Genomic DNA, 27,934 nt, shown 5'->3' with positions numbered 1-27,934 from the left:
ATGATGGCGCAGCGGGCGCTGCCGAATCCCTACGCGGACTACGACAAGTCCTTGGCCACCGGCTACTTCGATGCCTCCGGGAGGGTGAGTGGGGCCCGGGTGAGGCGGCCGGGGCGGGAGCTGGCCCTTCCCGCGCTGAAGCGCGGTGTCAGAGAGGGCCCTCCCGGGGACACACCGCGCTTCAGGGCGGGAAGGGCCAGCTCCCGCCCCGGCCGCCACGCCAAGGCAGGCACCCGGGAGGCCAGCCTGCGCCTTCGGGTACCTGGGAGGCCAGCCTGCGCCTTCGGGTACCCGGGCACCCAGCCTGCCCCTTCGGGTACCCGGGCACCCAGCCTGCCCCTTCGGGTACCCGGGCACCCAGCCTGCCCCTTCGGGTACCCGGGCACCCAGCCTGCCCCTTCGGGTACCCGGGCACCCAACCTACCCCTTCGGGTACCCGGGCACCCAGCCTGCCCCTTCGGGTACCCGGGAGCCCAGTTTGCTCCTTCAGGTACCTGAGGCTCTCACAGAGACCTGCCTGCTTAAAACCCACCTAGCTCCCTGGCTGTGCTCCCACCGGGGGTGCCCAGTTTGCCAAGACTCCATCCGCCTTGCCGCTGTTTCCTTCACATTTGGGGTTGGTTTGTTGTCTTTTTTTCCCCTCCAACAGCTGACCCCCGAATTCACACAGCGGCTGAATAACAAAATCAGGGAGCTGCTCCAGCAGATGGAGAGGGGCCTGAAGTCTGCCGACCCTCAGGACTGCACCACGTACACGGGTTGGGCAGGTAGGGTGGCCGATCCGGTCGGACTCAGCAGGAGCTCTCCAGAGCCTGATTTCTAGGTCAGGCCAAGGCAGACCAGGGGGCTTAAGGCCACTTGAACGACCACCCTAGAACCGTATCAAGAATGGTGCTGCTTTCAGGTGCTTTAATCTATTAAGAGGCTGTCTTCAGCTGATTTTGAGGTGCAGAGGGAAGACTGGTGTTGCAGGGCAGTACTTGGGCTTGTCTTGGTTAAGAATGCTGAACTTAGGTGGCAGAGAAAGCCAGCACCCGCTTGAGAACAAAATGGTGGTGCCTTTGAAGGGACTGGTTCCAAATCTGGCCCTATTGGGGCTGGTGGCAAGTAAATGGTGCCCCGTGAAGCAGGCACATGTGTGTGGTAGGTCACTAACCTGCAAGGAGGCCTTGCATATGGCAGTGGTGAGCTTATGGCCTGAGGGTAACATCCCATCTTTTATGTGTGGGCTGAATTTTATCTTGTGACATTGTCTGATTGGCAGGTTGTTCCATTCCTGTGCCCCAGGTAATGCCCCTCCACTTAGCCAGGGCTAGTTCTGCTCCAGTACCTGCTGGAAGGAGCAGAAATGCAAATGTGAGTATAACGAAGGTTGAAACCTTCCTCACACTAACTCATGTGTGCAAAGCTTCCAGGAGCTTGTCGTCCTCCTGTTCTGCGTTTTCAGCCTGGGTTTCCTTCCTTGGGAGCATGCCATGCCTTCCCCTCCCTGTTCCTACCCACTGGAGCCAGGCAGGACACACCTTTCTCCACCACCTCATCCTTGGCTACAGCTGGGTGCTTTGTCAGCTTTCCAGCCTTCTGCACTGTGCCAGGCCCTAGGGTCCCTCCCAGCCCTTGAGTAGTTGCAATTAATCTCATGCTTATTGCAGGATTTTTTTTTTTTGCTGTTTTTTTTTGTTTTTTTTTCTTTTGAGGTTTTTAGCAATAGACTGCAATCCTAAATGACATCTTTCTACATTTATAGGATGGGTGTGGCTGGCTTGTGCTTGGACGCTGTGGAACTTGATGCCAACAGTTTGCTGGTGTTCATTGTGTTGGTGCTAAATTAACACCGCAGCTTGATGGCACCCCTGCCAGAAAAGCCTGCTTAAAAATTTTTGTTGTAAGGTAGACAGGGAGCACTCCAGAGCAGTTCCTAAGAAACTCTAGGATGCCTGTATTAAATTCTAGCGTGGGAGAGCATTGATTTCATCACTTGCTGCCTGGCAGCACACTGCTGCTGCTGCCTGCAAATTAGTGCCTTTTTGTTCAGCGTTGCCTGATTGCACCTTGGGAGACAGCTTCAGTCTTCCAAAGCCTGTGTGACCCTGCTCTAAGGTCCCCTAAGATGAAAAGCACTCTACATAAAGATGATCTGCAGTCATGAGGGTGCTGCTTGTCATGGAATCATAGAATCATAGAATTGTCAGGGTTGGAAGGGACCTTAAGGATCACCCAGTTCCACCCCCTCTGCTGTGGGCAGGGACACCTCACACTAGATCAGGTTGCCTAGAGCCACATCCAGCCTGGCCTTAAAAACCTCTGGAATTGAGGCTTCCACCACCTCCCTGGGCAGCCTGTCCCAAGTTGTTATGATGGTAGAGCCTACCTCTGGCCAGCATAATTCAGGAGCTAAAGCAGGAGGACAGTTAGGAGTACTCTGTAAGGCTGCAGGAAGATAACCACCTTTGCCCAGAGCCCATGTGCCCTTCCTTAGGGTGGCTTTAGGGAGCTTTGTGTTGTCAAGTGATTGTACTGTGAGTGCTGGAGTAGGATTTCAGGTCACTGTTATTTGGAAGGGAGTTGCTCAAGAGGGACTCTTCTCTTTTCCTCCCAGGGATCATTCTTCATAATAGCAGCCTTCTAGTACCTCAAGGGGGCCTAAAAGAAGGCTGCAAAGGGTCTGTTTGCAAAGGCCTGCAGGGACAGGACAAGGGACAACGGAAAGCAGCTCCACAGATAAAGACCTTGGAGTGCTGGTGGACAGCAAGTTCTCCATGGAACAACAATGTGCACTTGTGTCCAAGAGAGCCAATGGGATCCTGGAGGGCAGCAAGAAAAGTGTGGCCAGCAGGGCTAGGGAGGTTCTGCTCCCCCTCTGCTCTGCTCTGCCCTGCTGAGACCACAGCTGCAATCCTGTGTCCAGTTTGGGGCTCCCCAGGTCAAGAGAGACAGAGACCTGCTGGAGAGAGTCCAAGGGAGAGGCAGGAGGATGCTTAGGGGACTTGAGCATCTGCCCTGGGAAGAGAGACTGATAGCCCTGGGGCTGTTTAGTGTGGAGAAGAGAAGGCTGAGAGGGGATCTGATCAATGTCAATAAATATGAGGGGTGGGTGTCAAGTGGAGGGTGCCAGCCTCTTTTGGGTGGTTCACAGTGATAAGCCAAGGAACAGGGAGAAACTCCTTTCCAGTGAAGGTGACAGAGCACTTGAGCAGGCTTCCCAGGGGGGTTGTGGAGTCTCCCTCTCTGGAGCCTTTCAAACCCCACCTGTAGTCTGCGTTCCTGTGCAGACTACCCTAAGTGCTCCTGCTCTGGCAGGAGGGTGGCAGGACCTGGTGATCTCTTGAGGTCCCTTCCAACCTCTGATATACTGTGATACTGTGTTTGAAATGAGAGAAGAAGACATGTGGACTGGATGTTAGGAACAAGTCCTTTAACCATGAGGGTGGTGGAATACAGGAATAGGTTACCCAAAGTGGTAGTTGAGGCCCCAGTGCATGGAGATATTCAAGGTGAAGCTGGACACGGCTCTGAGCAACCTGATCTAGTTGGGGATGTTGCTCACTGCAGGGGGGTTGGACTAGATGCCCTTTGGAGGAGCCTTCCAACCCAGAGTATTCTATGATTCTACGATTCACTGAGCACACAACCTTCTTGACTCGGCTAATAAGATTGGAAGAAAGCCTGGACATGCTTCCTGCAGGTCACAGCCAGGCAGCAGAGTGAAGTCTGCAGATGTTAGGCTGTACTTTGTCATCCCACCAGCTTTTCTAATCCTGGCTGCATTAATTTATTCAGTGCTGGTTTCCAGAGACACAATTAATTGGGCCAAGACAGCAGCTTTTCCCTGTAATTGCTTGTGTAGAAAAGCCTTGTTGAGTATCTCCTTATGTAAATCATTGCCCAGCAGGCTGAAAGTAACCTGCACCCTAGTGGCTGCTAATAAGAGAGGTTTGAAATGTGGCTCACTGAGCACAAGCCCTGTGTGAAATGGAGAATCCTTCAGTGTCCTACATCACACCCAGCAGCACACAGCATATGCTGCTGTTGTACTTCGGGGCCTGATTCTTTCCCAACAAACTTGAGAGAGCCCTGTCTCCCTGACCTGTGTTTGTGCCAAGGAAGCCTTGGTGACACGGACAGTGGCACTGAGGCTCCCTCAGCACCAAGTTGTGTGCTGTGGCTGACAGGCTGGAGGGAAGGGATCCATCCAGAAGGACCTGGACAGGCTGCAGAGCTGGGTCCATGGCAACCTCATGAGGTTCAACAAGACCAAGTGCAAGGTCCTGCAGCTGGGTCGAGGCAATCCCAGGCAGGGACTGGCTGGAGAGCAGCCATGAAGGAAAGGCCTTGGGGGTGCTGCGGGAGGAGAAGCTCACCAGGAGCCAGCAGTGAGCACTTGCAGCCCAGAGAGCCAAGCAGAGCCTGGGCTGCAGCAAGAGAAGTGTGGCCAGCAGGGCCAGGGAGGGGATTCTCCCCCTCTGCTCCACTCTGCTCAGACCACACCTGGAGCTCTGGGTCCAGTTCTGGAGCCTCTGTTCCAGGAAGGATCTGGAGGTGCTGGAAGGTGTCCAGAGAAGGGCCATGAGGATGAGCAGAGGGCTGGAGCTGCTCTGCTCTGGAGACAGCCTGAGAGAGTTGGGGTTCTGCAGTCTGGAGAGAAGAAGGCTCTGAGGAGACCTTCTTGTGGCCTTCCAGGATCTGAAGGGGACTCCAAGAAAGCTGGGGAGGGACTTTTAAGGGTGTCAGGGAGTGATGGGACTGGGGGGAATGGAGGTTTTTGCAGCCAGGCTGGATGTGGCTGTGAGCAACCTGCTGTAGTGTGAGGTGTCCCTGCCCATGGCAGGGGGGTTGGAACTGGCTGATCACTGGGGTCCCTTCCAACCCTGACACTTCTGTGAATTTATAATGCTATGATTCTATGACTTTTTTCCCTGGGTCAACAGAAGATCTCTGAGCTCTTTCTTACTGTGGATGGCAGGTTTGGAACTGCTCCCAATTAGGTCAAGAAATCTCTTGTGGCAACCCAGTGTCCTTTGTGAAAAGGCCTCATTGCAGCTTAGCTCCTGGTGGACAAGGAGGCCTGTTCAGAGCCATCTAATAAGCATCCCTGTGGTGGAGCTAACACCTGTCCCTTTTACCCTCTGTTCAGCATGAAGGGGAAGCTTTGTCTCAGGGCTGCAGTTCTCCCACCAGCAGGACTGTTTGCAATGGTAATGCAATCCAACATAAAGGACAAGGCTGAACCTGCAGGGAAGTTGAGGCTCAGCATTACTTAGTTCTCTTTGATCAGCAGAATGGTCCTGTGGATGAGCTCTACTTACAGCATGGTGCAGTGCTTTAGCTCTTTAGCAGGACCTCCAGTGATGACAGCTCTGTTGAAAGCAGTGGTTGCTGAAGTCAGTGGTGCCAAGCCCAGCTGGAGAGCTGTAGCCAGGGGAGTCCCCCAGGGATCAGTGCTGGGTCTTGTCCTGTTCAACATCTTCATCAATGCCATTGATGAGGGGACAGACAGACAGACAGAGTCTGCTCAGCAGGTTTGCTAATGACACCAAACTGGGAGGCTTGGCTGAGACCCCTGAAGGCTGTGAGGCCGTTCAGAGACTTGGACAGACTGAGAGCTGGGCAGAGAGGAACCTAATGAGGGTCAACAAGGAGAAGTGCAGAGTCCTGCACCTGGGAAGGAAGACCTCACCTGGAATATTGCATCCAAGTCTGGGCTCCCCAGTTCAGGAAGGACAGGGATCTGCTGGAGAGAGTCCAAGGGAGGGCTGCAAGGATGCTGAAGGGCCTGGAGCACTGCCTGGGGAGGAGAAGCTGAGAGCCCTGGGGGTGTTTAGTGTGGAGAGGAGAAGACTGAGAGAGGATCTGATCAATGTCTATCAATAGCTGAGGGCTGGGGGTCAGGAAGGAAGGGACAGGGACAGGCTCTGCTCAGTTGTGCCCTGTGATAGGACAAGGGGCAAGGGATGGAAACTACATAACAGGAAGCTCCACCTCAACATGAGGAGGAACTTCTTCACTGTGAGGGTCCCAGAGCACTGGAAGAGGCTGCCCAGAGAGGTTGTGGAGTCTCCTTGTCTGGAGCCTTTGCAGCCCTGTCTGGATGTGTTCCTGTGTGACCTGTGCTGGATTCTCTGGCCCTGCTCTGGCAGGGAGGTTGGACTGGAAGATCTCCAGAAGTCCCTTCCAACCCCTAACATCCTGTGAAGTTGTCACCAACCAACTGATGCAAACAATTCCATGTCCACTCTGTCCATTCTAGTCTCCTCCTCTGCCCTACTCAAAAGAAACCTCTACTGCAAAGACCCCTCTGCACCTACAGTGCTGTTCACACAGGACAGTAGAAGCAGAGGGGTGGTGTTTGCTGCCCTCCTGAAGATGTTAAACAGGCTGTATGAGGGACATGCAAAATTGAATTTGCCTCCTGATTCCCTGCAGTGAGCAAGTACCTCGGACATGAACACTCCAGGGTCCTGGTGCCCTGCACCCTGGAGATGGCAGTTTCAGTCATGAGAGCCCTGCTAAAGGATCTGCTGTCAGCAGCACATGATCACTGCAGTCCTGGACCATCAAGTGATGTCTGCTGCATTGTCCATTATGTGTGGCTGTGTAGGAGGTCTTACACTGCAAAGCAGAAGTGCTGGAGCTCCTCTCCTATGCAGACAGACTGAGAGACTTGGGGTTGCTCAGTCTGGGGAAGAGAAGGATCCCAGGAGACCTTCTTATGGCCTTCCAGGATCTGAAGGGGGCTACAGGAAAGCTGGGGAGGGACTTCTGAGGGTGTCAGGGAGTGATAGAACTGAGGGGAATGGAGCAAGACTAGAAATGGGGAGATTCAGATTGGATGTTAGGAAAAAGTTTTATACCATGAGGGTGGTGAGACACTGGCAGAGGTTGCCCAGGGAGGTGGTGGAAGCCTCATGCCTGGAGGTTTTTGCAGCCAGGCTGGATGTGGCTGTGAGCAACCTGCTGTAGTGTGAGGTGTCCCTGCCCATGGCAAGGGGTTGGAACTGGCTGATCCTTGAGGTCCCTTCCAACCCTGACAGTTCTGTGATTCTATGAGTGAAAAATTGAAGTCTGAAGAAACTACAGAGAAAGGTCCAATAGTAACCAGACCAAAGCCCACACATCTTCAGGAGTAGCAGGCCACAGGCAGCCACTGCATGGAACTTCAGCTGGAAACAAAATCATGACTCTTACTCAGAGGTCACAAAAGTAGGTCACATTTCCAGCTGGGACTGTGCACACAGACCTTCAGGGCACACAGAAATGGAGCAGCTCCACAGCTTTCCCAGCCCCATTTGCCTGATGGTGCCATGTGTGTGTAGCACTTAAAGCCTGCCAAGCAAACACCCTGCCAGCCAGCACACCCCACCTAGTCAGGTTGGGTGAGGAAGGTATTGCTGGAGAGAGAGTGAGCTAGAGCTGTGGAATAGCTCCTGCATAGCAAAACTGCCTAGCTGGGCAGCCTCATCCAGTGGAAACTTGCCTCCAAGCTGCCCTGCTCTGAATTTTGCTGCATGTAGCTTGGCACATGGGTCAGTGTAGGATATCCTGGAATCACAGAATGGGCTGGGCTGGAAGGCACCTCCAAAGCTCATCCAGTCCAACCCCCTCTGCACTCAGCAGGGACATCCCCAACTAGATCAGAGCCCTGTCCAGCCTCACCTGCAGTATATCCAGGGATGGGGCCTCAACCACCTCCCTGGGCAACCTCTTCCAGTGTTCCACCACCCTCATGCTGCACAACTTCTTCTTCACATCCAATCTCAATCTGCTCTGCTCTACTTTGAAGCCATTGTCCCTGCTCCTGTCCCTGCAGGCCTTTGCAAACAGTCTCTCTGCAGCCTTCTTGCAGCCCCCTTCAGGTCCTGGCAGGTTGCTCTTAGGTCTCCCTGCAGCCTTCTCTTCTGCAGGCTGAACACCCTCAGCTCCCTCAGCCTGGCCTCACAGCAGAGCTGCTCCAACCCCCTGAGCACTTTCCTGGCCCTCCTCTGGAGCCTCTCCATCAGGTCCATGTCCTTCCTGTGCTGAGGGCTCCAGAGCTGCACACAGCACTGCAGGTGAGGTCTCAGCAGAGCAGAGCAAAGTGGCAGAATCACCTCTCAGGCTCTGCTGGCAATGCTGCTTTGGATGCAGCCCAGGCTGCCCTTGGCCTTCTGTGCTGCAAGCTCACCCTGCCTGCTCCTGGCCAGCTTCTCATCCCCCAGCACCCCCAAGGCCTTTTCCTCAGGGCTGCTTTCTCTCCCCTCCTCCCCCAGCCTGTCTTGACAGTGAGGATTGTTCCAGCCCAGGTGCAGAACCCTGCACTTGCTCCTGTTGAACCTCATGAGGTTCCCCTGGGCACCACCTCTGCAGCCTGTCCAGGTCCCTCTGGATGCCATCCTGTCCCTCTGGGGTATGCACAGCACCACTCAGCTTGGTGTCAGCTGCACACTGCTGATGGTGCCCTCACTCCTCTACCCAGATAACTCTATTTGGTATCAGTCTACATACGTCTGTAAGTGTTGCCTCTATACATGGACCTGCCCTCCTGTGCTGCCTTTCCTTCCTTTTGGGCTCACAAATAGCAACAGAGCATGCAGTGGGCTGAATTGGAATGCTTGGGAGTATGAATTCCTTGAGGAATGAGTTGAGAAGATTTGCTTTGTGCTCTTTGCAAGGCCTTTGTGTTTTAAAGAATAGAGGAAGCCAAGTGATTTGGGGATGCAGCTCACCCCTTCCATCCTTTAGTACAGGTCAGTGGTGTTTTGGAGTCTTCCAAAGATGCTTGGGGCTGGGAGGAAAGGAGGTGAGAAATGTTTTAGAAGAGGCAAAGAAGGCAGAGGAAAACAAGGCTGAGCCATCTGCTTTCTAATAATTCAGCTCTAGCATTGATCTTGGCATGGTAGTTATGCACACAATTAGGGTGGTATGATGGCAGTGGGAATAGAAGCTACTTGTAAAAGCAGAGAGTTGTATATTAAAGCAGATAAGTCAAGAGTGCTAGTTGTGCTCAGCTAGCTCTCAGGCCTATTAAAGCCTAGGTGCTAAATAAATCAAGGAGAGCCACTTGACATTTGCTAGTTGGAAGAAGGCTCCCCTTTAAAGAAGGGCTTCATATCCACAGCCTTACAGCCTTGAGTGATGGCACTGTGCAGCTGAACTCTCTCTGGAAATACTGACACCGAGCTGAGAGTGAGGAGCAGGCTATTAGCCTGAGCAGGAAATGGCAATCTGCCCTTACTCTACATGTGGAATTGAAGTGTCTGTAGCACAGAGCTTTGCAGATGGGAAAACAACCTCCATTTGGAGCTGTCCTCACTGCCATGAAAAGGAATTTTGCAGCATGCTTTCCCCCCTTCACCTTACCCCATCAAAATCTGCAGAGGTTGGCTCTCTTAAAATAGGCTTAAATGTAGGACCTGAGTCCTCTTGAAATGGTTACTGGTAAGGGGAGAAATGAGCTTTTCTCAGAGTGATGTAGGGCCAGTAGCTTTCTTCAGGGCATGTCTGAGGATGACTTTGAGATCAAAGGGGTGGTTAAAAGTGGCCCTTTTCAGACACAGACTGAAGACTCCTCAGTTACCTCAGAGCTTGATGAAGGCAGGGCAGGTAGAGGCAAAAGACTGCAGGGGATGTGTGACTTCTGAGTGGGGCAGTTGTTCCTGTAGCTGCCTAGCCAATTGAACACCTCCAGGGAGCACCATGCAGCCTTCTCCAGTGGTCCAGGTAGATGTTTGTTTCAGACAAGGGATATCTCATGAGTTATGTATTGCCAAGGAGAGTTGGGCAGCCCCTGATCTAGGATGCAGCAGGTGTAGGGCTTGGCACCAGCCCAGCAGCAGGAGATCACAGGATCACACAGAATCACAGAATGGTAGGGGTTGGAGATGATGGAGCTGTAACGATCTTGTGGGTGCTTCTCTGTGGGAGGGGAGAAAACAACCAAAAAAGAGCCCAGTGGGATGTCTTAAGGGTGCTGCTTCTCAGTGCTGATGGATGAGATGTCACATTTTGTAAAGCCCAGCCAAGTGACAAGCCCTTTACCTGTAGCATGGGAAAAAACTGCTTGAGGTGGGGTAGCATCTTGGCACTGGTCTGCTACAAGTACCACTTGCACTTGGAGGTTTAGTTCTTTTCCTTCCACTGTTTAGCAGCAGTCCCAGATCCAGTTGACAGATTTAGATGGGTTTGTGTAGGGATCATAGAATAGAAGCATAGAATGGTCCAGGCCAGAAGGGACCTCCAAAGGTCATCCAGTCCAACTCCCCTGCAGGGACATCCCCAACTAGATCAGGTTGCCCACAGCCCTGTCCAGCCTCACCTTGACTATCTCCAGGGATGGAGTCTCAACCACCTCCCTGGGCAACCTCTTCCAGTGTTCCACCACCTTCATAGTGAAGAACTTCTTCCTAACATCCAATCTAAGTCTGCTCTTCTCCAGCTTAAAGCCATTGCCCCTCATCCTGTCATTGCAGGCCTGTGGAAACAGCTTCCCTCCATCCCCATCATCAGACTCCCATCCCCTTCTGCTCCTCATTACTAACACTACATAAGCTACATCTCAAAAGCTCTGCTGCCCTTCAGGACCTCCTGGGTGGGACACTGCTGTTTGTCTTACCCTGCAGCCCACTCGTGAGCAGCATCAGGTGCAAGGAGGTCAGCAAGGAGGACAAGCTGTGGTTGCTGCAGCAGCTCTGAGATGTGCTCAAGAAGCCCATCTAGAACACTTCTGCCCTAAATGAGGCTGAGGACCAGGCTGTGAGGTTCACTCCAGCAGCCAGGGAGCATGGTGGGCAGGGTGAACCTTTCTGCTGTGTGTTCCTTTTGCAGGCATTGCTTTGCTGTATTTACACCTGCATGATGTGTATGGAGACCCATCCTACCTTCAGGTGGCCCATGAGTACGTGAAGAAGAGCCTGAGCTGCCTGACAAGACGATCCATCACCTTCTTGTGTGGAGATGCTGGGCCCCTGGCAGTGGCTGCTGTTGTCTACCACAAGCTGCAGAGCCACAAGCAGGCAGAGGACTGCATCACTCGGTAAAACACTGGCCTGTGCCTTTGTCCTGACGTTCCTCTTGCTCACAGAGATGCTCTGGGCTTGCACCATGTGCTCTCCACCAAGCCTGAACGTGGCCTGCATCAGCAATAGTGTGGCCAGCAGGAGCAGGGAAGTCATCCTGCCCTGTGCTCAGCACTGGTTAGGTCACACCTTGAATGCTGTGTCCAGGTCTGGGCTCCTCAGTTGAAGAAGGACATTGAGAGACTTGAATGTGTCCAGAGAAGGGCAGTGAGGGAGAGGTCTGGAGCAGAAGGCTGGGGAGGGGTCTGGAGCACAGCCCTGTGAGGAGAGGCTGAGGGAGCTGGGGGTGTTTAGCCTGGAGAAGAGGAGGCTCAGGGGAGACCTCATTGCTCTCTACAACTCCCTGAAGGGAGGTTGTAGCCAGGTGGGGGTTGGTCTCTTCTCCCAGGCAAGCAGTGCCAGAAGGAGAGGACACAGTCTCAAGCTGCACCAGGGGAGGTTTGGGCTGGAGGTGAGGAAGAAATTCTTCCCAGACAGAGAGCTTGGCCATTGGGATGTGCTGCCCAGGGAGGTGGTGCAGTCACCATCCCTGGAAGTGTTTCAAAGCAGCCTGGATGAGGCACTCAGTGCCATGGGTGAGTTGATTGGATGGTGTTGGGTGAGAGGTTGGATTTGATGATCTCAAAGGTCTTTTCCAAGCTGGGTAATTCTGGGATTCTGATTCTGTGGTGTGTTGCAGCCTTACATGAGAGAGAATCCAGTAATGCAGCAAGGCAGCACAGACTTGTTCTGCCCTGGGGCAAGGGCTAGGTTGAGGACAAACACTTGGCTGACAGCCTGCAGGTTGGGGAGCAAGGATGGTGTTCATCTGGCAGGCTTAAAAATAGTTCTGGTAAGCACAGGGAGGGAAAAATGCGAGTGTGAGCTTGCAGCACAGAAGGCCAAGGGCAGCCTGGGCTGCATCCAAAGCAGCATTGCCAGCAGAGCCAGAGAGGTGATTCTGCCACTTTGCTCTGCTCTGCTGAGACCTCACCTGCAGTGCTGTGTGCAGCTCTGGAGCCCTCAGCACAGGAAGGACATGGACCTGATGGAGAGGCTCCAGAGGAGGGCCAGGAAAATGCTCAGGGGGTTGGAGCAGCTCTGCTGTGAGGCCAGGCTGAGGGAGCTTGGGGTGTTCAGCCTGGAGAAGAGAAGGCTGCAGGGAGACCTAAGAGCAACCTGCCAGGACCTGAAGGGGGCTGCAAGAAGGCTGCAGAGAGACTGTTTGCAAAGGCCTGCAGGGACAGGAGCAGGGACAATGGCTTCAAAGTAGAGCAGAGCAGAGTGAGATTGGATGTGAGGAACAAGTTCTGCACCTGAGGGTGGTGGAACACTGGAAGAGGTTGCCCAGGGAGGTGGTTGAGGTCCAATCCCTGGAGATACTGAAGGTGAGGCTGGACAGGGCTGTGAGCAACCTGACCTAGTTGGGGATGTCCCTGCTGAGTGCAGAGGGGGTTGGACTGGATGAGCTTTGGAGGTTGCTTCCAACCCAGACCATTCTGTGATTCTATGAACGTTTAAAAACCACAGAAGGTGAGTTTTGGTATTTTTTTCCAACCCCCTAAATGTAGCTTTACAGCCATGTTGATGAAGAGCAGAAATGTGGTAGAATTGTTAGGTTAATTGTGTCACTCATTTCCACTTGCTATTTGTTAAAGCTAGGATTGGCAGCATCCCTTTCAGCTGCTGAGTGCAGCTGCTTATGATTCATTTATTTCTGTTTCCTGCCTTTCCTCAGCTGTTTTCAGAATGTATTTTTGTTGGGTACTTAAGAGAAGAAAAGGACAAACAAGGTGTCCTACAGTCAGGTCAGCCTGTGGCAGAGGAAGGAAAAAAAGTTAAGGAGCTGCACTTGCAAGCTTGAGGGAGTGCAGCTTTCAGAATGTGAGAAAAAAAACAGCCCTGCAAAGATTTTCCCTTTATGTCTGGTCAGCACAAAACCAGGACAAAAAGCCTGACACTTCAGAATAGCACTGAGTGTCCTCCAGCAGCCATCAGCAGGTGATACATAATACCAATTAAAAAAGCCTTAGGTGTGGGAATCAGAGGTGCCTGCATGGTTTGGATGCCAAGTCCCTGCTCCCCTAACTAACAGTGGCAGTTGGTTTCTGTGGCTAGCACAGAATCACAGAATGCTCTGTGTTGGAGAGGACCTTAAAGATCATCTGCTTCCAGCTCCACTGCCATGGCCAGGGACATCTCCTCCTAGCCCAGGTTGCTCAAGGCCTCATCCAGCCTGGCCTTGAACACCTCCAGGGAGGAGGCATCCACAACCTCCCTGGGCAACCTGTGCCAGTGTCTCCCCACCCTCACTGGAAAGAATTTGGTCCTAATATTCAGCCTAAATCTTCCCTCTTCCAGCATAAAGCTATTTCCCCTTGTCCTGTCACCACAAGTCCTTGTAAAAAGTCCCTCCTCAGGTCTCCTATAGCCCACCTCAAGTACTGGAAAGCTGCTCTAAGGTCTTCCTGGAGTCTTCTCTTCTCCAGGCTGAACAGCTCCAACTCTCTCAGCCTGTCCTCACAGGGGAGGAGCTCCAGTCCTCCCCCATGATATGCTCAGTCTGAAAACAGAACTCTCTTTGTTCTTGAAATAATCATCAGTGGTTTGGTCTTTGCTTAATACTGTGTCAGGGTGGTGAATCTCACTCTGATTAATGTATTTGCTGACAAAAAGGGAACTAATCTGTCAAGGAGTACTGGCCAGCTGTAAATGCATAAGCCCCTCGTTGTGAAAAATCCTGAGCTGATCTTCTCTTGCAGCAGCATCCCCCTCCCCACATCCCTCCTGTTCTGCCTGCAGTTTCCAGGCAGGATGGGCACTGATGATTAATTCTGCACTGCCATCTAATGGCAGAGCCTTGCAGATTGGTTTCTCCATGCCTCTGAGAGGAGGCAGCAAGAAAAATGTGGTGTTCTGGAAGGGACCTTCATCCTGTCCTTCCTCTGCCACCAGTTCCCACAGCAGTTAGCCTTGTCATGCTGCCTTTAAAAGGAGAGAAAGAGCTCTCTCCATCCAGACTCTGAAGTGGGTTTTGAGTGTGCTGTTTAGTTACAGAGGAGCTGCTAAGTCATGCAGTGCAGGTGCCTAGGGAACACCCTTCTCTTACACCTGTGGAGAAGGAGGGCCTCCCTCCATGGCGTTCTCTCATCTTTTAAAGCACCTCAACTTCACAGAGCCTGAGCAGAGAATCTGTCAGCCAGGTTCTACCTCCTTGCAGGAGAAGAGGCAGAAGCTTGCTTTTTCTCAGCTCCTTGCTCTTGCCTAAATGAGTTCACAGTATCACAGCAGCATAGTACCTTAGAGGTTGGAAGAGACCTCCAGAGATCATCCAGTCCAACCCTCTGCCAGAGCAGCAGCACCCAGAGGAGTATGCACAGGAATGCATCCAGGTGGGGCTGGAAAGGCTCCAGAGAAGGAGACTCCACAACCTCTCTGGGCAGCCTGCTCCAGTGCTCTGGCACCCTCACACCAAAGAAGTTCCTCCTCCTGTTGAGCTGAAACCTTCTCTGGTCCAGTTTGTCTCCATTGGTCCTTGGCTTCTTGCTGTGCACCACCCAAAAGAGCTTGGCCCCCTCCACTTGACCCCCAGCCCTCAGCTGTTGAGAGACATTGATCAGATCCCCTCTCAGCCTTCTCTTCTCCAGCCCCAGGGCTCTCAGTCTCTCTTCCCAGGGCAGATGCTCAAGTCCCCTAAGCATCCTCCTGCCTCTCCCTTGGACTCTCTCCAGCAGGTCTCTGTCTCTCCTGAACTGGGGAGCCCCAAACTGGACACAGGATTGCAGCTGTGGTCTCAGCAGGGCAGAGCAGAGGGGGAGCAGAACCTCCCTAGCCCTGCTGGCCACACTTTTCTTGTTGTCTCCCAGGCTCCCCTTGGCTCTCTTGGCCACCAGGGCACATTGCTGTCCCATGCAGAACTTGCTGCCCACTAGGACTCCAACAAGTGTGCTTTTGTGCTCTACAGAGGCTAGTATTTCAAGGCAGCCCATTTTCTAAGAGCTGGTAAAACCCTGAGCTGTGTTCCAGCAGTCCTCTTTTCCCTGCCATCTCCCACTAGTTCAGAAGGTGAAAAGTTAGCTTTTAGAGCCAGTGGCATATGAAAATCCCACCTTGCTTTCCAGGGGGTCTTGCTTTCCCTCTGTCCGGAATGTACTGATTTTTTGGCAGCGGAGGTAACAGGTTGATAGGTGAGCAGGAGTGCATTTTCCTTCAGGGATCTTGATTTACCCCCTCCCATCTGAGAAGCACATTGTGCCTGCCATCAGGCCAGCAGTGTCCCAGCCACCTCTTGCTGCCTGTGTGCCATGCAGCCCTGCCCCACATCAAAGGCTGGCAGGCTTCCTCCCCAGCTGGAGGTAGAAGCAGTAATGCATAAAGAGCATCTCCTTGAGATTTCCCCAGGAAAAGAAGATTTCACATCCAGCCCTCAGAAAAGGCCTTGGTCTACCTGGCCTTCAGCAAGGCCTTTGACACTGTTCCCCACAGCAAACTCCTGGCCAAGCTGGCAGCCCATGGCCTGGACAGGTTCACTCTGTGCTGGGTTAGGAACTGCCTGATGGCTGTGCCCAGAGAGTGGTGGTGAATGGTCCCACTGCCAGCTGGCAGCCAGGCACTAGTGGTGTCCCCAGGGATCAGTGCTGGGCCCCATCCTGTTCAATATCTTTATTGATGATCTGGACAAGAGGATTGAGTCCATCATCAGTAAGTTTGCAGATGACGCCAATCTGGGAGCAGGAGTTGATCTGCTAGAGGACAGGAGGGCTCTGCAGAGGGACCTTGCCAGGCTGGACAGATGTGCAGAGTCCAAGGCCATGAGGTTTAACAAGGCTGAGTGCTGCGTTCTACACTTTGGCCACAACAACCCCAGGCAGTGCTGCAGGCTGGGGACAGAGTGGCTGGAGAGCAGCCAGGCAGAGAGGGACCTGGGGGTTGCTGGTGGAGAGCAGCTGAAGAGGAGCCAGCAGTGTGCCCAGGTGGCCAAGAAGGCCAATGGCATCCTGGCCTGCATCAGCAATAGTGTGGCCAGCAGGAGCAGGGAAGTCATCCTGCCCTGTGCTCAGCACTGGTTAGGGCACACCTTGAGTGCCGTGTCCAGTTCTGGTCTCCTCAGTGTAAGAAAGATGTTGAGATGCTGGAAGGTGTCCAGAGAAGGGCAGCAGGGCTGGGGAGGGGTCTGGAGCACAGCCCTGTGAGGAGAGGTGAGGGAGCTGGGGGTGTTTAGCCTGGAGAAGAGGAGGCTCAGGGGTGACCTTCTTGCTCTCTACAACTGCCTGAAGGGAGGTTGTAGCCAGGTGGGGGTTGGTCTCTTCTCCCAGGCAAGCAGCACCAGAACAAGAGGACACAGTCTCAAGCTGTGCAGGGGGAAGTTTAGGCTTGAGCTTAGAAAGAAGTTCTTCCCAGACAGAGAGCTTGGCCATTGGGATGTGCTTCCCAGGGAGGGGGTGGGGTTGTGTTTAAGAAAAGCCTGAGTGAGGCACTCAGTGCCATGGTCTGGTTGATTAGTTAGGGTTGGGTGATCAGTTGGACTTGATGATCTTGGAGGTCTCTTCCAGCCTGCTTGATTCTGTGATGCTGTGCAAACCTCAGCTGTGGGTATTTTTGTTGATCCACCCTTCTATTGCAACGGGCGTTTCCCTTACAGCTCTCTGGGAGCTGAGCATCACCAACCAGCATCCATCTGGCCAGCCTGCTGCTGGGCACAGCCCATTTGTCCAAACACACGGTTTTCCTCCCTGGAAACCCTCCTCTTGCTCTGCCTTCCTTGAACTTGGGTACAGGGGACATGAGCAGGCATCAGGGCTTGCTTTTCAGCCCACACTGCTTATTCTAGCCTTGAGTGTAAAGGCTGTCTCCTGGGTTTAATGTGCAAGAGCTCTCCCCCCATGGAGCAGTGCATATCTCCAGTGGCACAGGAGGAGATGGGGCCTTGAGCTACTGCTCTCTCCTTTCTCCTTCAATATCCCTGCTCACTTTGAGTCCAGTGCCAAGGGCAAGTTTTGTGCTGAGGTAAGTCACAGCTCAGCAGCCTCTGTCTGCTCCAAGGGTGCTGTAGACATTTGGTTGCTTCTTCCTTTTGCAGCATTGTCTGCCCAGGAGCAAAGACTGCCAAGCCACCTTTTGTGCTCCTCACACTGCTGTGACAGGGAAGCCCTGCACACACACAGCTGTCCTGGCTGGTTTGTCAGCCCTCTCCCTGTTGCACCTGCAGCAGGAGCAGCTGAAGGAACAGCCTGGAAGCCACTCAGGTTGGTATTTTGAAAGTGATGGCATTTTTCTGACTGCTGTCTCAGGAGTGAGGAGAAGAATAAAGCCAGAGGCAGTCCCATGCCTGCCTGCTGCTCTGTGTGACAAGTAGCAAACTTAAGGGAGGAAATGCATACAGAATGCATTGGGCTGCAAAACACCAGTCTGAAGAGCTGCCAGTCTCTGGTGACACTACAGGAATGTCACTAACCTTGCAATGTGATAATGATGGTAAAGAAAATGCCTCACTCCAGCACCCCTCTCACTCTGGGATGAAGCCTGCTGCCAGAGTCCTGCAGCTGGGAAGGAAGAAGAAACTGCAGCAGGACAGGTTGGGAGGGGATCTGCTGGAGAGCAGCCCCAAGGAGAAGGAGCTGGGAGTGCTGGTGGACAACAAGTTCTGCATGGGACACCAATGTGCCCTGGGGGCCAAGAAGGCCAATGGGGTCCTGGGGTGCATTCAGAGGAGAGTGTCCAGCAGAGCCAGGGAGGTTCTCCTCCCCCTCTCCTCTGCCCTGCTGAGATCTCACCTGGATTATTGCAGCCAGTTCTGGGCTCCCCAGTTCAGGAGGGACAGGGATCTGCTGGAGAGAGTCCAAGGGAGTGCTGCAAGGATGCTGAAGGGACTGGAGCACTGCCTGGGGAGGAGAGGCTGAGAGCCCTGGGGGTGTTTAGTGTGGAGAGGAGAAGACTGAGAGGGATCTGATCAATGTCTATCAATAGCTGAGGGCTGGGGGTCAGGAAGGAAGGGACAGGGACAGGCTCTGCTCACTTGTGCCCTGGGATAAGTCAAGGGGCAATGGATGGAAACTGCAGCACAGGAGATTCCACCTCAACATGAGGAGGAACTTCTTCCCTGTGAGGGTGACAGAGCATTGGCACAGGCTTCCCAGAGAGGTTGTGGAGTCTCCTTCTCTGGAGCCTTTGCAGCCCTGTCTGGATGTGTTCCTGTGTGACCTGTGCTGGATTCTCAGGTCCTGCTCTGGCAGTGAGGTTGGACTCTATGATCTTGGGAGGTCCCTTCCAACCCCTAACATCCTCTGAGCCTGTTACCCAGAGAATGGCCTGACATCTCCCATGGCACAGGCAAGAAGGAACAAATCAGGGTGTTTGAGCTCCAGCCTCACCACTTGGTTGCAATCCTTGGAGTGTTCTCTGATCTTCCTCCTGTGCATTTGTCCTTGCAGCTTGCTCCACCTGCACAAGCTGGACCCTCGGGTGCCGGACGAGCTGCTGTATGGGCGTGTGGGCTACCTCTATGCCCTCACCTTTGTCAACAGGCACTTTGGAGAGGAGAAGATCCCTCAGAGTCACATCCAGCAGGTACTGCAGCTTCTGCTGCTTTCTTAGGTGTTTCTTCCCATGCAACTCAGCTTTCGGCTGGTAGCAACTGAATAAGAACCAGCAGTGTGCCCAGGTGGCCAAGAAAGCCAAAGGCATCCTGGCTGGCATTAGAAATGCTGTGTCCAGCAGGAGCAGGCAGGGGATTGTCCCCTGGGACTCAGCTCTGGGGAGGTCACACCTGGAGTGTTGTGTCCAGTTTGGGGCACCTGAATCCAAGAGAGATGTGGAGGTGCTGGAGGGAGTGCAGAGGAGGGCAAGGAAGCTGGGAAGGGCCTGGAGAAGAAATGTGATGAAGAGCAAGTGAAGGAGCTGGGGATGGTTAGTGTGAAGCAGAGGAGGCTGAGAGGAGACCTCCTGGCTCTCTGCAGCTCCCTGAAAGGAGGTTGTGCAGAGGTTGTGCTGCTCTCTTCTCACAGCTCATTAGCCAGAGAAGAAGAGGGAAGAGCCTCAACTGCAGCAGGGCAGGGTCAGACTGGACAGGAGGAAGAATTTTTTCCCCTCAAGAGTGGTCAGGGATTGGACTGTGCTGGGCAGGGAGGTGGTGGAGTCCCCAAGCCTGGCTGTGTTTGAAGGTGGTTTGGCTGTGGTGCTTGGGGCTGTGGTTTAGGGGTGAGCCTTGTAGAGTAGGGTTGTGGGTTGGACTTGGTGATCCTGAGGGGCTTTGCCAACCTGAATGTCTCTGTGAGTCTGTGGTTCTGTAATACTCACTTCTAGTTATAGAGAACCATGGCATCAGTAGAGAAACAACATCCTGGTATCACTGCTGCCCTTCTTGCACAGGGACAGAGCCCCACCCCATCTATGTAAATCCACATCAGTCCCAAACTGCCATATATTTCACTCCTGCTTGGGCAGAGAAACAACTCTTGTTATGTGTCCAAGAGAGCAGCACTTTCCTTACCTGCATTTGTTCCTATCCACAGGTCTGTGAAGCAGTTGTGGCCTCAGGAGAGAGCTTGGCCAAAAGGAGGAACTTCACAGGGAAGAGCCCTCTGATGTATGAGTGGTACCAGGAGTACTATGTAGGAGCAGCCCATGGCTTGGCTGGGATTTACTACTACCTGATGCAGGTAAGGGGCACTGGAGATGGACTGTCCTCAGCAGCTATTTCTTGTTCCTTTGAATTGGCTCTTGGTGATGTATCTGCTCCTGCAGCTGGGTCAGGGCAATCCCAGGCACCAATAAAGGCTGGGCAGGGACTGGCTGGAGAGCAGCCCTGAAGAAAAGGCCTTGGGGGTGCTGGGGGGAGGAGAAGCTCAGCAGGAGCCAGCAGTGAGCACTTGCAGCCCAGAGAGCCAAGCAGAGCCTGGGCTGCAGCAAGAGAAGTGTGGCCAGCAGGGCCAGGGAGGGGATTCTCCCCCTCTGCTCCACTCTGCTGAGACCACACCTGGAGCCCTGTGTCCAGTTCTGGAGCCTCTGTTCCAGGAAGGATCTGGAGGTGCTGGAAAGTGTCCAGAGAAGGGCCATGAGGATGAGCAGAGGGCTGGAGCTGCTCTGCTCTGGAGACAGCCTGAGAGAGTTGGGGTTGTGCAGTCTGGAGAAGAGAAGGCTCTGAGGAGACCTTCTTGTGACCTTCCAGGATCTGAAGGGGGCTCCAAGAAAGCTGGGGAGGGACTTTTGAGGGTGTCAGGGAGTGATAGGACTGGGGGCAACAGAGCAAAACTAGAAGTGGGGAGATTGAGATTGGATGTTAGGAAGAAGTTGTTCCCCATGAGGGTGGTGTGACTCTGGCAGAGGTTGCCCAGGGAGGTGGTGGAAGCCTCATGCCTGGAGGTTTTTGCAGCCAGGCTGGATGTGGCTGTGAGCAACCTGCTGTAGTGTGAGGTGTCCCTGCCCATGGCAGGGGGGTTGGAACTGGATGATCCTTGAGGTCTCTTCCAACCCTGACCATTCTGTGCTGTCAGGCTGGGTAAGATCCCTTGCCTGATGGTCTTGCTCTTTCAAGTGCATCATGTATCCTCACCTCTGAAAGCCTTCTCCAAGTCTGAGTGTGAATTTCCCATCTCCCTGGAGCTCTGTAGAGCAGTGTTACCTGTGTTACACCAGCAGCTTCACATCATGGATGCCTGTAGATCAGCTGGGCCTCAGCTGCTCCCTCTTAACTGCTTACAGAGTAATTCCCAGTGGGTGATGGCTGTGGTCTCCCTGTGTTTTCTGAGGTGGTTACTTGGAGCAATCTGGTATCACTGTACTCAGCTCTGGGGAGGCCACACCTGGAGTGCTGTGTCCAGTCTGGGGCACCTCAATGCAAGAGAGATGTGGAGGTGCTGGAGGGAGTCCAGAGGAGGGCAAGGAAGCTGGGAAGGGCCTGGAGAAGAAATGTGATGAAGAGCAAGTGAAGGAGCTGGGGATGGTTAGTGTGAAGCAGAGGATGCTGAGGGGAGACCTCCTGGCTCTCTGCAGCTCCCTGAAAGGAGGTTGTGCAGAGGTTGTGCTGCTCTCTTCTCACAGCTCATTAGCCAGAGAAGAAGAGGGAAGAGCCTCAAGCTGCAGCAGGGCAGGGTCAGACTGGACAGGAGGAAGAATTTTTTCCCCTCAAGAGTGGTCAGGGATTGGACTGTGCTGGGCAGGGAGGTGGTGGAGTCCCCAAGCCTGGCTGTGTTTGAAGGTGGTTTGGCTGTGGTGCTTGGGGCTGTGGTTTAGGGGTGAGCCTTGCAGAGTAGGCTTCTGGGGTGGACTTGGTGCTCCTGAGGGGCTTTTCCAACCTGAATGGTTCTGTGATTTTTTGATTACAGAGTGAGAATCTGTGATAAATGCATGGGCAAAGAGATTCCTGTTCAGATCTAGGGAAGTGGAGATGTCTTTGTTTCCACATCAGGGCCTGTATGTCAGTGGTGAGTCTTTTGATAGAGCTCTGCAGTGCCTGAAGCAGGCAGGGCAAGCCATTTGGAGCTTTGCTTTGATGCTTTCTCCCAGTTTTGCACTACTCTTTGGAGCTCTGGGAATATTCCCTCAGCTCTGAATTAGGGTGGGAATTCCCTTCTATGGGTCCCTTTGTGCATAGAGTTACAGTGCCTTAAGCTCTTAAGAACATAACAGCAATAAATAACATTGCATTTGCAAAGCCTTGGGGCTGTCCCCTGAGGAACACAAACTATCTGAAGGTGGCAACCTGCAGAGAAAGAGGGAATGTCTTTCATCAGCCCCACCTCTCCCAGCAGCTCAGGAAAAAGCCACCATCTTTCCAGGATTGGAGCTTGCCTTCAGAGCCAACCCTCCAAATTCAAGTCCTTCTAAGTGGAGTTCCTGTGTCTATAACCTTCTCACATGACTCAGAGGAGAAGAAGTGGTTGGTGTTTTCTGAGCAGGAGGAGGATGTGAGGTGGTGATTGCCCAGGAACACAGAAGGGCTGGTTGGGAGCAGGCATGGCCACAGTGTGCTGTGAGCCCAGGGAATTGATCAGGGAGGAAAAAAGTGTGAGCTTGCAGCCCAGAGAGCCTGTGCCAGCCTGGGCTGCATCAAAAGCAGCATGGCCAGAGGTGGAGAGAGGGGATTCTGCCCCTCTGCTCTGCTCTGCACTGGTGAGACCTCACCTGCGGTGCTATGTCCAGATCTGGAGCCCTCAATACAGGAGGGACATGGACCTGAGCTTAAAGCTCTTGGTGGGTTGTAGGGGTCTGAGTGTGGTGGCATTGCCCCTTGTAGGAGCTGATCCATCTGGGTGTGCTTAGGGGAAACAGCTGCTCTAAGAATTTGCCTTTTTGTGGTGACTGAGAACACCCAAGGGTAGGGAGGACATGGACCTGATGGAGAGGGTCCAGAGGAGGCCACGAAATTGATCAGGAGGTTGGAGCAGCTCTGCTACAAGGCCAAGCTGAGGGAGCTGGGGGTGATCAGTCTGAGAAGGCTCCAGGGAGACCTAAGAGCAACCTGCCAGGACCTGAAGGGGGCTGCAAGAAGGCTGCAGAGAGACTGTTTGCAAAGGCCTGCAGGGACAGGAGCAGGGACAATGGCTTCAAAGTAGAGCAGAGCAGATTGAGATTGGATGTGAGGAGCAAGTTCTGCACCATGAGGGTGGTGGAACACTGGCACAGGTTGCCCAGGGAGGTGGTTGAGGCTCCATCCCTGGAGATCTTCAGGGTGAGGCTGGAGAGGGCTGTGGGCAACCTGATCTAGTTGGGGATGTCCCTGCTGACTGCAGAGGCGTTTGGGCTGGATGGCCTTTGGAGGTTTCTTCCAACCCAGCCCATTCTACGGTTCTATGATTAGCACTGAGTCCATGAGCTTTAATGTTTTAAATCACTTTAAGTCTGCCATAAAATACTGCTTGGGCTTCATGCCTCTCTGACATATGAAGTAAAAGGAGCCAGGATCAGTCAAGCATGGTGCACAAAAAGCCTTGGGGAAAGCAAAGAAAGGAAATACGGAGAGGGGAGCATTGAGCTTTTATCTCTAATGGTTTTACAGCACAAGTATTGATTTTTAATTTTTCAAATTGCCAGCCTGGGAACTGTGTGGCCCTTAGCTAAGGCCTGCTCATTGCAGTCTGCTGCAGGAAATCAGAACTGCACAGATTTCATGTAGGGCCAGAGGACACTTGGATGCACACCCTCACTCCTGTCTGAGGGCAGCAGATATGTCACCTCCTTGCAGTTCCCCAAAAAACATCTGTGGCCATGCAGCTCCACAGCTCCCCAGCTGGGCTGGCCCAGCAGCTGGGGCTCAGCTGCACCAAGTGCTAGGAACCATTCCTGGTATTCATCTTTCATATGGATGTTAGGCAGTGCAGGTCTTGGCTCCAGCTATGGCTACCTGAAACTATTCCTACACATCTGTATGAAAACAAGCAGCAAGGCCTCCTGCTTAGAGAGCCAGGTGACAGGGTGTGGGGCAGGGCTTGTTTCTGGGGGTGCAAAGGTATGACTGGGAGGCTTGGCTGAGACCCCTGAAGGCTGTGAGGCCATTCAGAGACTTGGGCAGACTGAGAGCTGGGCAGAGAGGAACCTAATGAGGGTCAACAAGGAGAAGTGCAGAGTCCTGCACCTGGGAAGGAAGAAGAAACTGCAGCAGGACAGGTTGGGAGGGGATCTCCTGGAGAGCAGCCCCAAGGAGAAGGAGCTGGGAGTGCTGGTGGACAAGTTCTGCATGGGACACCAATGTGCCCTGGGGGCCTTCAATAGGATCCTGGGATACATTCAGAGGAGTGTGTCCAGCAGAGCCAGGAAGGTTCTCCTCTCCTTCTCCTCTGCCCTTGGTGAGGCCCCACCTGAAATACTGCATCCAGGTCTGGGCTCCTCAGTTCAGGAGGGACAGGGATCTGCTGGAGAGAGTCCAAGGGAGAGCTCCAAGGATGCTGAAGGGACTGGAGCACTGCCTGGGGAGGAGAGGCTGAGAGCCCTGGGGGTGTTTAGTGTGGAGAGGAGAAGACTGAGAGGGGATCTGATCAATGTCTATCAATAGCTGAGGTCTGGGGGTCAGGAAGGAAGGGACAGGGACAGGCTCTGCTCAGTTGTGCCCTGGGATAGGCCTAGGGGCAATGGATGGAAACTGCAGCACAGGAGGTTCCACCTCAACATGAGGAGGAACTTCTTGACTGTGAGGGTGACAGAGCACTGGAACAGGCTTCCCAGAGAGGTTGTGGAGTCTCCTTCTCTGGAGCCTTTGAAGCCCTGTCTGGATGTGTTCCTGTGTAACCTGTGCTGGATTCTGGCAGGGGGGTTGGACTCCATGATCTCCATAGGTCCCTTCCTACCCTAAGGATTCTATGATTCTGTGATTTCCAGAGGTCCCTTCCAACCCCTAGCATCCTGTGATCCTGTGAAGTCCCTGCAAAGGGCAGAGCAGCCTGGGGCCAGGTGGGTGTTCGTGATGCGAGGAGCCTGTGCTGAAGCAATCATTTCATTTACAAGGAGCAGGAGGGGAGGTGGCCACAGCTGGCTTTTTTTTTTTTTTCACTTTTCAGCCAGCCCTTGGGCCTGTGAGGAACAGATAGAATGGGGAATTCTCCCTGCTTTTAATGCTTTCTCTCTCTCCTAGCCTGGCCTTGGAGTGAGCCAAGTGAAGCTGCACAACACAGTCAAAGCCAGCGTGGACTACGTCTGCAGCCTCAAGTTCCCCTCCGGCAATTTCCCTCCCTGCATCGGTGACACCAGGGACCTGCTGGTCCACTGGTGCCATGGGGCACCTGGGGTTATCTACATGCTTCTCCAGGCCTACAAGGTACCACAAGTCTTGCAAAGGCTCTTTGGGCACCCCAAAATGAAAAAAGATTCTGTTGAGACCCCCCACTCTGCACACATACTTGTGGGAGTAGGTTGGCTTGGTGCAATGAAAGGAGGTCAGGGGGACTGAGAGGGAAATTGCAGCTGAGTGATGGTGGTAGCTGGTAGTGTGCAAAGCCATGGGCATGCAGCTCCATTCAGCACATCAAACCCATCCTGCTTCAAACTAAGCAGCAAAGTCACAGCAGGCAGACGTCAGCAGGAGAGAAGCTAATGATCCCAAGCCTGCCCATTCACACAGGGAGGAGTCCATCATCAGTAAGTTTGCAGATGACACCAAGCTGGGAGCAGGAGTTGATCTGTTAGAGGGCAGGAGGGCTCTGCAGAGGGACCTTGCCAGGCTGGACAGATGGGCAGAGTCCAAGGCCATGAGGTTTAACAAGGCTGAGTGCTGGGTGCTGCACTTTGGCCACAACAACCCCAGGCAGTGCTGCAGGCTGGGGACAGAGTGGCTGGAGAGCAGCCAGGCAGAGAGGGACCTGGGGGTGCTGGTGGAGAGCAGCTGAAGAGGAGCCAGCAGTGTGCCCAGGTGGCCAAGAAGGCCAATGGCATCCTGGCCTGCATCAGCAATAGTGTGGCCAGCAGGAGCAGGGAAGTCATCCTGCCCTGTGCTCAGCACTGGTTAGGCCACACCTTGAGTGCTGTGTCCAGTTCTGGGCTCCTCAGTTTAAGAAAGATGTTGAGATGCTGGAAGGTGTCCAGAGAAGGGCAGCAAGGCTGGGGAGGGGTCTGGAGCACAGCCCTGTGAGGAGAGTCTGAGGGAGCTGGGGGTGTTTAGTCTGGAGAAGAGGAGGCTCAGGGGAGACCTCATTGCTCTCTACAACTCCCTGAAGGGAGGTTGTAGCCAGGTGGGGGTTGGTCTCTTCTCCCAGGCAAGCAGCACCAGAACAAGAGGGCACAGTCTCAAGCTGTGCAGGGGGAAGTTTAGGCTTGAGCTTAGAAAGAAGTTCTTCCCAGACAGAGAGCTTGGCCATTGGGATGTGCTGCCCAGGGAGGGGGTGGGGTTGAGGTCCCTGGAGGTGTTTAAGAAAAGCCTGAATGAGGCACTCAGTGTGATGGTCTGGTTGATTAGGTAGGGTTGGGACTTGATGATCTTGGTGGTCTGTCCCAACCTGGCTGATTGTGTGATTCTGTCATTCTCTGTGCAGAAGCTATCTCCTCAGCAGGGGGACATGTTTCATGTCTCTGCAGGTCTTTGGGGAACCACAGTACCTGAATGATGCCCTGCAGTGTGCAGAAGTGATCTGGCAGCATGGCTTGCTGAAGAAAGGCTATGGGCTGTGCCATGGGACAGCAGGCAATGCTTATGGCTTCCTAGTGCTCTACAACCTCACTCAGAACATGAAATACCTCTACAGGGCCTGCAAGGTAAGAGCCTGCATGAGGAAGGCACTGGGCATGATTCACTTCTGCCTTTTATGTCACTCTCCTTGACTTTGAAAGTCAATTCCTAGTGTGGCAGAGATGCAGCTAGAACTGTCTGCACCAGAACAGTCCTTCAGCAGTTGCTGATTCACAGAATCACAGAATGGTCTGGGCCAGAAGGGACCTCCAAAGCTCAGCCAGCCCAACCCCTCTGCAGTCAGCAGGGACATCCCCAACTAGATCAGATTGCCCACAGCCCTGTCCAGCTTCACCTTCAATATCTCCAGGGATGGAGCCTCAACCACCTCCCTGGGCAACCTGTGCCAGTGTTCCACCACCCTCATGCTGCACAACTTGTTCCTCACATCCAGTCTCAATCTGCACTGCTCTACTTTGAAGCCATTGTCCCTGCTCCTGTCCCTGCAGGCCTTTGCAAACAGTCTCTCTGCAGCCTTCCTGTGGCCCCCTTCAGGTCAAGCCTCACCTTAAATATCTCCAGGGAAGGGGCCTCAACCCCCTTCCTGGGCAATCTGTCCCAGTGTTCTACTACCCTCATTTGAAAGCACTTGTTTGAGAGCCTGTAGAGCAGGAAGAGCCTGCAGAAGCCTTGCTGTGCAAGGGATAATAATGCAAGGATGAAAGTGGTTGGGTTCTTTCCAGGTCTGCCTTTAACACAAGCAGAACACTTCTTGTTCCTCTCTTTCCTCAGTTTGCAGAGTGGTGTTTGAGCTATGGCCAGCATGGCTGCCGGACTCCAGACACTCCATTCTCTCTCTTTGAAGGTAACCTCCATCTCCAGGCTTCTGTTTTGCCCCTGGATCTGAGCCAGTCCAGCACCAAGGGAGAGCAAATACCTGCTCCACTGAAGCCTTTGCAAAACTCAGTGGAGAGGTTGGGAAGAAAATTGGATTCACTGGCGGTTACCCAGTCTCATGGCACAGACTGATGCCTTAGATGGGGCATCTCATCCTCTTGGGCCTCCTGCACACAGGTCTCCAGGGGAATTCTTTAATGAATAGAGGCCAAAGGCTGCCTTGTGGTAATTTGTAGGCTGGCTTCTCAGATGGTCTCTTTCCTGTGAGTTTGTAAGGATTGAAGCCCTTCATGGGCTTTCCAGTTCCATTCCACAGGTGAGCATGGAGCATGTGGAGCTGCTTTTGCAGGCCTTGTTAGCTCCTGTGGCATTTTGTGGGCAGCAGCAGGTGTGGCTGGAGGAGCCAGTTCCTCAGCTGGTGTTCCTCCTTGCCTTTGCTGTGGGCCAAGGAGCAAGGGCAGTCACGTCAGGGAGGGTCTGAGGCAGCACTGGCACAGGGGCCCAAGCTTTGTTAAATGTACTTCCAGGGAAAGGGGAAAGGAGGGAGTGGGGAAGACTCATCCTGAGTTTTCCCATGTGATTTCAACACTTAATGAACTTCAGGATGCTTTTCCCCACTGATGCACCTACAGTGCCTGGGAAACCTTGGAAGTTACTTAGATCCCCCAGAAGACATTTTCCTGTCTTGTGTATTGCTGGCTCGGTCACCCCCAGGGTAACTGATGAAACAGGGATGCCCAAAGGAATTCTCTCTGAAGCACTTTGTGTTTTCCTCTCCCCAGGAATGGCTGGAACAATTTACTTCCTTGCTGACCTGCTGGTACCAACCAAGGCAAAATTCCCTGCTTTTGAACTCTGAGCCTGGCAGTTTCCTGCCCTTTTCCTTCGGCACTTGGAAAAGAGCTTCAGAGCTGCT

General features: G+C 53.4%; 1 protein-coding gene across 1 annotated transcript; it reads left to right on the top strand.

The window, feature by feature from the left end:
* Positions 1-27,877, top strand: LANCL1 (LanC like glutathione S-transferase 1). Its single transcript, XM_054381091.1, has 9 exons — positions 1-84; positions 650-767; positions 10,801-11,008; positions 18,461-18,596; positions 19,541-19,687; positions 24,595-24,777; positions 26,031-26,207; positions 26,914-26,986; positions 27,801-27,877. Exons 1-9 carry the CDS (start codon positions 1-3, stop codon positions 27,875-27,877), a joined length of 1,203 nt encoding a protein of 400 aa, XP_054237066.1.
* Positions 27,878-27,934: the final 57 nt, after the last annotated feature.

This window comes from Indicator indicator, chromosome 5, assembly GCF_027791375.1.
Source record: "Indicator indicator isolate 239-I01 chromosome 5, UM_Iind_1.1, whole genome shotgun sequence".
NCBI classification, from domain to species: domain Eukaryota; kingdom Metazoa; phylum Chordata; class Aves; order Piciformes; family Indicatoridae; genus Indicator; species Indicator indicator.
The sequence above is the reverse complement of the archived record's forward strand: the minus strand, read 5'-3'. Positions and strand labels throughout refer to the sequence as shown.